Raw genomic sequence first — 10178 nt, forward strand, 5'->3', positions numbered from 1 at the left:
GTCAAGACAACCAAAACTCACCCATCTTTGCCACCGTTTCTCTTGGCAACAAGCTTGATCCTCGATGCTAGTTCAGCAAGGTACCAACAGTAGCAAAGGTGAGAGAAGGCCGGTGGTGACGGCTGATTTTCGTGGACGACCGGCGGGATGGTGTCAATTTTCATCCTACAATCATTAATTTTTCAACAATATAGTTGGACTTCAATTAGAAAAAAAAAGTGATCATCTATATTAAAGAGTAAAAAATGTTTTAAGGCGAATGATAAAGTTCTAATGACAGATAAAACATTTCAAACTATGTAATAATTGGCAAATATCCTTAAAACTCAGCGTCATTTTGTATTTCCCTTGTTGGACTGCACACGACTTATACCTGACAGAGAACTTCGGAAGCCTTATCTCTCTAGCTGATCTTTCTTTTCTTAAGAAATGGAGTAAACCATATTAAAAAATCAGAGTGTCCAACTTTTTTCTTCACACCACCATAACAGATATCAGGTTCCATTATTAAATTTTCAACACTGTTAACATAGTCTGTGTAAGATTTTAAATGGTAGTTGATACAAAAAATCTCATTTAACATGTAAATGTTACATATTTCTTGAAGTAAATTACAAAAATAAAATAATTTCGATATTAAGCTTATCTTACTAATTTATATCTATCAGTAAGAGGGAGATGGACTTGATCCTTGACTAATCTGAGGAGTCGAGAAATGAACACGAAGGACGAGGAAATTATGAAGTAGCACCAAATATGGACGATGAAAAACCAAAGAGAACAAATCATCCGTACACTCCTACCTGAATTAATTCTCCAACTCCAAGGAACCTCGATGGTTGATTGGCAGTCATTGAATATGATCATTATCACACATAAATTAGTCGTGACTGTTCAAACAAAAGTCAACAGCATCCAGTCTACAGTTCTGAAACCTGCAATATCATATACCATGAGGTGCAAAATCAACAAGAATCGCACTGCAGCCACTGCTTTATATAATTAGCTATTATTTAATTCTAATATGGAAGTATTAGATGCTATGCAGAAGAAGAAGGGGATGCTTGCACTTGTCTTTCTCTTTATTTAGATGCTTATTGCTATTACATGCAAGTTTTTTAATACGAAAGTCGGTGGTGTGAGGCTACAGTGATATTACAATCAGTGTTTGATTTGATTAGTGGTGCGGGGATGCCTGATTTAAAGTTTCAGTCAATCCATTTCTGCATATGGGAAAAGTTCCAGTAAAAGAGAGCACAAGCACAAAAGTGGCGATGTGATTTTTCAGTTTGGAGTAGTCAGTATTCTTGTCTGTCAGGCTGTTTATATATAGTTATTCAGGACGGCAAGAATTCGGTAGAGAGGAAAGCGGTTTAACCACAGTTTCTCCTTCATAATTACCATTGAGCACAAGTTCAATAGTTCGAACATGAAGTTCCAGGGACAATGGAAGCCTTTTGTCATGATGGTGGCTGTTAACCTAGGATTTGCTGCTGTGAATGTTCTTTTTAAGAAGATTCTTGATCACGGAGCCAACCATTTGGTTATTGTTGCATACCGACAGTTAATTGCCGCTATTTTCTTGGCACCTATTGCCTTCTTTGTGGAAAGGTAACAATTACTTTGCCTTTCCATTTCAACTTACAGGAAAGTTCTTGGCTAAATCAATCATCACTTCTCTTGCAGGAAAATTAGATCCAAGCTTACTTTTCAAATCTTATGTCAGCTCTTTATCAGCGCACTAATTGGGTTAGTAATAATATTATCCTTGATTTAGATTATTGTTTTTGTCTATAACTGATGAAAATATTGAAATATGTCAGGATAACGCTAGCACAGTATTTCCTCCTTCTAGGACTAAAATACACATCTGCTACTTTTTCGTGCACATTCGTCAACATGGTTCCTGTTATCACATTCTTATTGGCGTTACCATTTGGGTAATAGCAAACACTAACTCTATGGATTTGAATTGTAAACCACCATCTTAACTACTTCAACACTTGCAGATTAGAGAAGGTGAATATAAGAAGCTTGGCTGGGAGGAGTAAGTTGTTAGGGACACTTGTTTGCTTCGGTGGAGTTATATTATTGATCCTTTACAAGGGAAAGCCATTGACAAACCAGCATCATCTAACAAATCAACACGACATGACAATCTCGACAAGCAAGACTGACAGATGGGCCATTGGTACAATATTTTTGATAGCAGGATGCTTTGTGTGGTCGTCATGGTTCCTTATGCAAGCAAGAATTGGTAAGAGCTACCCTTGTCAATATTCTAGCACTGCTATTTTGTCCTCCTTTGGTGCCCTTCAATCGGCCATCTTGTGTTTGATAATGGAGAGGAATCTGTCTAGCTGGGTTTTGAAAGGAAAATTGGAGATAGCAAGTGTCATATATGCTGTAAGTATTCTCCTTCCTGACTCAAATATTAGATGAGACATAAGATAACTTTATGCTGTAAGTATTCTCCTTACAGTTAAAATATCACCTGGCACATAACTTTATATAATTTTTTTACTAATTCTGCTGAAAAAAAAAAGGACATATTTCTAAAGGAATTGATAAACCCAGATGTAAGATACAATAATAAGTCATTTGTTTCTTTTTGTGAAAACAGGGCGTGGTGGGATCAGGCTTGTGCTATGTGGGGATGGCTTGGTCTGTTAAACAAAGAGGTCCTGTATTCACAGCTGCATTTTCTCCTCTCATACAGATAATTGTAGCCATATTTGACATGTCAGTTCTACATGGGCCACTTCACCTTGGAAGGTTGATTTCTTAAACCATTCCTCTACGATATTGCAGCCATCAGATAATTAATTATATGGGCCCTACTAAACACTTTTCCATTTTTTAATGAACAGTGTTGTAGGATCTATCCTAGTTATAATGGGCCTGTACATTCTGCTATGGGGTAAAAGCAAAGAGATAGAAACATGTCAGACTCAAAGCAAGCAAGCCCAAGTTGCTCAGCTGCAAGATGAACATTCTACTGCACTTTCACAATTTATTCCAGTCACTACAGATCCAGCAATTCCTTGACTATTTTTGGTGTACAAACACCAACGGTATTCCCTTTCCAAATTGTTTTTGGTTGCTTGTAACACCATTTATAGGAGCCCAGTTGGTGTATTTGTGTTAGTGTACTGTAATGGAGATCTGCATTCTTACGTATTTGGAGTTAAAAATGGATAAAGATAATAAGAATTATCCTCCTGACTCTATCGATCGCTCAACTCCTCATAGTATTGGCTTCAATGTTTCATTGATACCATTACTCAAGCACTCAGCAGTGTCAATTATTCAACTACTCCTGTTACTGGCTTCAATTTTTTTCACTGACATCATTGCTCAGCATTATCTTATCACAATATCTCAAATTAAATTTATATAATTCAATTAAGACTAAATTAAACTATTCTCATCCCTTAAATTCCTAAATTACAATTTTTTATTCAATATATAACTTCGACAACGAAAAATGGATTCTAATATAATTTTAAAAAGATAAATTATCATATTAATTTTAATTATATCACTTTTAAAAATTATCTTATTATCCATAAAAGTGATAATTGATAATCTGATTAGATTTGGTGGGCATAATCATATTAGAAGGATAAAATTTTAATATTGTGCCTTTGTAAATGTAATTTGATATGAGTCACATTTTTTTAGGTTCGATTTTGCTTGAATCGCATTTGTTTTAATGATGCTAATGGTTTTTTTCTTTTTCAAAATTTTAGAATAAAAGCACATTTATATCATTTTACTATTAGTTATTTTTGTAACCGAATTGAGTTTTGAGTTGTAATTTGTAGTTTAAGGATTTAGGGGGTTAAAAGAGTTTCTTTAGTGCGGGGCAATTTAATTAATATATAGATTAAATAACAAGTCAGTCAAAGTAAATATACCATACTCGGTAAAAGAGAAGTAATACAAATGCATTGAATCTTTTTTCTTTTTTTACACCATATTAAAGATTTCCCTCCCCCCATAACCTTCCCATATCAAATAAATTTTCAAAATTAATATTAAATATTAGTATATCTACTTGTTAACAATATGTTGCTAATAGATTTAATTAATTTGGATTTTAAATTTTTTTTAAGAAAAAATTTCATTTTTTTAAGGCTTAACTAATTATACTAAATAACTTAAACATTGAATTTAATTATTGACCTTATAATTATTAAATCAAATAAAATAAGAATTCAATCTTAATATGTTAATAGAGAAGATTTAAATACATTATAGTGTTTTCCTATTTTTAGTAAGATCGGCTAGAAAAAGTGATATGGGCTTTCCTTGGTTGACATTTGTCTAGCCCATTTTTAGCCCGATTAGAATCTCTAATACGCTCGTTGATGATTCAAAAACCCTAACGAGCGCAGTGTTTTCATCGTCGTCTTCTCCCTTGCGCTGTCTCTGTAAACTAGACGAAAAGTAAAGCAGAAATGGGGGGAAAGAGAAAGAAGAGGGAAAGCGAAGAAATAATCGAAGTACAGAAAGACGTTAATAAGAATAATGAAAGCAGCCATAAGAAGAAGAGAGAGATACTCCCATCCATGATAAAAAACAAAGAGAAGAGATCAGCCGTACATGCCAAGCTCAAGCACCAGAAGAAGCTCGATAAACGCAAGAAACTCAAGGCCCGTGACGTTGCCGAGAAACTAGCTCTCGAGCTCGGTGAGGAGGTCCCATCTCCACTTCTTAATCCTAACCCTTCTGATATTATTAGGTAAATTTTGAATGGTAGTTCAAATAATGCCTTGGAAGTAATTTTTTTCTATGGTCCGTGCAGCCTCCGCCGAGGATGGTCCCTCGCACAATCGAGAATACAAGGGAGCCTGATGAAACCGTATGCAGGCCCGATGATGATGAGGTAATGTTGACTTTTGAATGTCGTTTATTCTCTTCGTTATTGTTTTCTTTGTGATTGGCTATTGTATTCTTGAAAATTTGGAATGTACGGTCAAGAGACTTAATTTAATTTCTAATGTGGGAATTGCATTTTGGAAATTAAAATAGGTTGAAATTTGGCTATTGTAACTTTCCAGTGTACCAGGACTTTTCATTATAAAATTTGACTTCATTTCTTTAAAATGTTGTCTTCGATTTTTTCAATGCAAAGATTGCTCATTGCCTGCTGTAGCTGACTGCTGACCTTTTTATTTATGCATATTTGCAGCTTTTTGCTGGTAATGATGCAGACGAGTTTAGCTCGGTATTAAAGCGTGAATGTACTCCAAAGATATTGATCACAACATGCCGTTTCAACTCTACTGTATGTTTGACTTCTCTTCTCTTTTGGACATGGCTGATATAGAGCCTTGAAAATAGACATTGAAATATTTGTAGAGTTCTTACCTTTTTCCTTGTTAAGTAGATTTTTTTTTGTGTGTTGATAAGGTTAAGTTATTGTTGGTTCTTGGTCTGCAGAGAGGACCAGCTTTTATATCAGAACTACTTACAGTCATTCCAAATTCTCACTATTTCAAGAGAGGAACCTATGACTTGAAGAAGGTGCTGGCTATTATTCCCTTAACTTTTTTCTCAAATCTAATTAATAGTACATTAAAGATATATAATTATTATTGTGCAGATTGTAGAATATGCTAACAACAAGGACTTCACTTCTATTATTGTTGTGCACACCAATCGCAGGGAACCAGGTTAGTGGCACTTACTACTGTGTGATAATTTTGCACACAACCTATATTGTTGTTTTCTGCACTCAGATCACCTTTTTGTTAGCTGGGTTTCAATTTTGAATAATTTTCTTCTATCTGTATGAGGTTTTTTTGTCAGGGGTTGTTTATGATTGTGACTATAAATATGAGTATTCTACCTGACAATTATTTGCGGCTGTCTTTTAGATGCTCTTCTAGTCATTGGCTTGCCTAACGGACCTACTGCCCATTTCAAGCTCTCCAAGCTTATTTTGCGTAAGGAAATCAAGGTTTGTTTCTAACATCTCAAAATTTTATATCTATTTCCTTAAAAATACCTTTCACTTTTCTGCCTTATTAAGTTAGAAAAAGCCCTACTATTTCATTTCCTTTATGGTAGGTACCAATTTATTAGATCTTGACTGATATGAAAGGCATTCTTATCATTTATATTTTAATTGATTTATTTCAGAATCATGGAAATCCTACTAGCCACTTGCCTGAGCTGGTATTAAATAACTTCACCACTCGCCTAGGTCACCGCATTGGGAGGTTGGTTGCATACTCTTGTTAATTTTTCAATAAGGATTTTTTATTTAATTAAATTGCTATGCTGTGGTTTATCCAGCTAACAATATATTTTGTAATTTTTCCATCTAGATTGATACAGTCACTTTTTCCTCAAGATCCTGAATTTCGTGGTCGGCGAGTTGTAACCTTTCATAACCAACGAGATTTCATATTCTTTCGGCATCATCGGTGTGTGTCCTTGCATTTATTAGTTGGTCCTTTTTTCTAACTCATGTTTCTCTGACAAAAAGATTTTAATTTATGCCTGCAGCTACATCTTTGAAACCAAAGAAAACAAAGAAAGTGATTCTAAAGGTAAAAAAGCAAAAGATGCTAAGGGTGAAAAGATCACTAAAGAGAAAGTAATCGCTCGCCTTCAGGTCAGTGTTCTATAAATTCTACATTTACTGCATTTGTGTTTATGAGTTTTAGTAATATTTCTATATATTACAATATTTATATTGGTTTGGTTTACACAGAATTTTTATCATCAGCCTGTTCAAATGCCAGCTGACTGTCTTGTATAATGGGTTATTACAAATGTGAACTGCATAAGCTTTTGATATGTTGCCGGCAGCAAGTATTTTTAGCAGTTTTTCTTTTTTGAAGTTTTATGTGGTCTGTGATTGTCTAATCACAAGTTCAATTTCCTCTAAATACACAGGAGTGTGGTCCCCGATTCACACTGAAGTTGATCAATCTGCAACATGGAACATTTGATACCAAAGGTGGAGAATTTGAGTGGGTTCATAAGGTAATTGATTACATCTCAAAGACATTGATTTTTCATCTAAGATGAGTGTTTTTCCCTTTTCTCATATCTGTTATCTGTTCTTAAACATTTCAGCCCGAAATGGACACTAGCCGAAGGAGGTTTTTCTTGTAAATTACATGGATTCTTTAATTAATTCGCCAAAAAATTGAAGCATTTCTGGTGGAGGGTTCAAATCTGCCATAACCGACCGAAATTCATACCAACTGGCTACTTCAGTGTGCTAAATACTTTCTAATTATAAGAAATACGTCATGAGCTTAGATGAACAAATGTATCGTCTTTTGCGAATTATGTATTCGGTTTGAAATATAAATGATTGTAGTTCAATTATAAGCAATATTGATACTAATCAACATATTTGTTGTAACTTGTGTTTCATTTTCGATTTAAGCTGAGATTTTGTCGCTTTGAAGACGACCAATAGCACAGAAAATACATGACATGGGAAATTTTGTCAAAAAAGAATATCTGTTGCATCCTGTAAATTCAAAGCCTGTACATCCTCTGGAATTACGAGGAACAAGTGAATAATTGTGTATTAATTTTACAACGCGCGATAGATGAAGGCCTATGTTTTTCATTTTTCATGATTGGAATGCAATTGTATAACCTGATTGCATGCCTGTTTAAGTAGATGAAGGCATATCAAGACAAATATGCATCCGAAGGCACAAATGCGCAATACATATTGTTCTGGAGGAGAGCTAATAACTAGATAAACAGAATCTTTAGTCACCAAGATCCAACCTAAACTTTCTAAGATGAACTTGATTACTGTGATCTTTCCTCTGTAGTTCTCAGAAAGTCTACTTATAATCCTCAAGCATAATGCACTGGCAACCAAAAATGTAGTAACCGAACAACCCCTGTAAGTAACCAACTTTCCTCCCACAACCAAGGCCTCTTTTCGGCACACACAAGAAACACACTCTCCAGAGAATCTTGATGACACAAGAGCATCAAAACCTGTATAATAAGGTAAAATAACAGAATCCAGATATACGCTTGCATGTAAAATACCCGAAATTGTTGATGCCTCGAATAATGCATACTTAACGTCTTCGTTAGCTAGTTCATTGTTGAATGTGAGAGCAGAAATGTAAAGCAGTTGAAGGATGGCGGGACCAATGCAGGAGAGAGGAAATATAGTGTTGATCCTGTGTCCCTTGGCTAGCATTAAGAGAAATATAGGAAGGGAAACTGGACCAGACGGTAACAAATATCTCTTTGATTGACCGGTAGAAATTCGTCCTCTTCTTGAAATATCAATGACCATCAGCACTAGTGTTGCCAGATATGAAGTTGTTGCAAAGATGAGAACTAGAACATCAACTGTAGGAGGATAGTTTCCAGGGTAATTGCTATCGCAGTAGTAATGATAAGGGCAGCTTAGTGGATCCAATGTTTCTTCTACTTGCCATCTAATACATTTGAAGAAAGTGTTGCGGACATCTTCCAAATCCCATCCTGGAAAAAATGCTGCATTTTCTGGACGCAGAAGTTGCCTATCCATTGTGCTGTTTATGTTGCCATTTTGATCTCCTTAGATGCAGGCCACTCTTATCGTATTTACTTAAATATATATAGAATGGTAGGAATACAATGCAGCCTTGTCGTCAGGTAAGAGAATGGCAGTTGTCCTTTGTTGAGTTGCTTTAAGTGTTGGTAAAATGGATAACGAAACACCATCTAATTTTCTATTTCTTTTTCAAGAATGCAGTTCTGTACGAGTCAATTAATTAAGACGACGTATTTCCTTGCTATTTATTCTTGTTGATATCTGAAAAAAGTTCAAGTATTTTGGTCTAAATGTTTCTTTGGGGGAGTGCTTTCTCCACAATAACCTTCATTTCCCATCAACTCCTGTAATTTATAGAAAGATGTAGTTGGAAATTGTGTACGTATTTACTTTGTTAAAATATAAATAGAATTATAGCTAGAAATTCAGAATTGGATTTGGGGTTGAGAATCAATCAAATAGGTAAAAGAGTACATTCAGAAAGTAGATAGAGGTTGAGTGAGCTTGGTGATAAAGAAAGGATGTTTGGTAGGCGATTGCTACTGATTTAACGATGTTTTACCAATCAGTTGGATGATCCCATCTATATTTTTACCATACTCTACTGGGTTACTGCTTCCTCATCAAGGTTCGTATGATAATTAATGCGTCTACTTAATTAAGATGTTACTGATCCAATGGAAGTTTAAAGCTTCCACTGAACTCACCATAATCATTTTCATCTTAGTTGAGTAGAGGGTTTAACCAGAAAATTAAGTTCGTGGTTTGTTCGAGTCTCCTTATACAACACAACCCATTGATGGCAGTGGCAAATTTTGGCTAGTGCAAGAGGTTCTTATTGGATTATACTCCCTAATCTTTTCCCTTTCGATTTCGCACCATTAAGGTTAACATATCGCGGCAACAATATCACCTTAATAATCCAATTAACACATTTCAAATTATGATGATAGAGTATAATATAGGCGGGAAAATGTAATGTATTTCGAGATGTATCAAAAATTAATATGATAAAATAAATTATAGATGTACCATATAGTATGATATATATTATTATTACAGAGTAATATACATTTTTTAATAAGTGAATATGTGATAAAGGATGTTTGAAAATTTTTCTAGTCTAAAAAGATATTTGTAATATTTTTTAAAATAATAATACGATAATTAAAAATTTTGTTATTTTTTTATTATTATTATTTTTTAAAATAACTAACTGTGTTTCAAAGTTTCTAGATTCGAGCAAAGGAAGAGCAATTGGTTTCAATAGAATGAAACTGAAGATGAAGAGAGACAAAGCCGATGAATGCATAGGTGGAAAGACAAAGTTGGTTGGCCAGATTTTAGTCATTGAAAAAGAAGAAAAAAACTTTTAAGGGAAAAAGTTAATTTTTTAAATTTTGGATGGTAAAAAATTATTAGATTTTTAAATTAAAAAATATAATATAATAAATTTTTATTTTTTTAATATTTTAATTAAATAATATCCTAATTAAAAATATTTATATTTTTAAAAATTATCGAATAAAAATTTGAGATTTTATCCTACCTTCGGGGAGGGTAAGTTTTCGGTTAGAGGTGTCAATGGGTTGGCTCAGGCTTGGCCCATCGGGCTAATGGGTCAGGCCGGCCCATT

At 34.3% G+C, this 10178-nt stretch overlaps 3 protein-coding genes across 3 annotated transcripts; 2 read left to right on the forward strand and 1 right to left on the reverse strand.

The window, feature by feature from the left end:
- The first annotated feature begins 1263 nt into the window (after positions 1–1263).
- On the forward strand, positions 1264–3162 carry LOC123216163 (WAT1-related protein At3g30340-like). Its single transcript, XM_044636542.1, has 6 exons — positions 1264–1611; positions 1687–1749; positions 1824–1940; positions 2010–2406; positions 2624–2775; positions 2871–3162. Exons 1-6 carry the CDS (start codon positions 1430–1432, stop codon positions 3046–3048), a joined length of 1089 nt encoding a protein of 362 aa, XP_044492477.1. The 5' UTR covers positions 1264–1429; the 3' UTR covers positions 3049–3162.
- A 1197-nt stretch (positions 3163–4359) lies between these two features.
- Positions 4360–7437, forward strand: LOC123215374 (ribosome production factor 1-like). Its single transcript, XM_044635433.1, has 11 exons — positions 4360–4703; positions 4811–4891; positions 5198–5293; positions 5449–5532; positions 5612–5681; positions 5886–5968; positions 6151–6230; positions 6339–6437; positions 6520–6628; positions 6913–7002; positions 7096–7437. Exons 1-11 carry the CDS (start codon positions 4464–4466, stop codon positions 7132–7134), a joined length of 1071 nt encoding a protein of 356 aa, XP_044491368.1. The 5' UTR covers positions 4360–4463; the 3' UTR covers positions 7135–7437.
- A 143-nt stretch (positions 7438–7580) lies between these two features.
- LOC123215375 lies at positions 7581–8575 on the reverse strand. The gene has a single exon (XM_044635434.1). It carries the CDS (start codon positions 8534–8536, stop codon positions 7601–7603), a length of 936 nt encoding a protein of 311 aa, XP_044491369.1. The 5' UTR covers positions 8537–8575; the 3' UTR covers positions 7581–7600.
- Between the last annotated feature and the right edge of the window lie 1603 nt (positions 8576–10178).

This window comes from Mangifera indica, chromosome 5 (genome assembly GCF_011075055.1).
Source record: "Mangifera indica cultivar Alphonso chromosome 5, CATAS_Mindica_2.1, whole genome shotgun sequence".
NCBI lineage: Eukaryota > Viridiplantae > Streptophyta > Magnoliopsida > Sapindales > Anacardiaceae > Mangifera > Mangifera indica.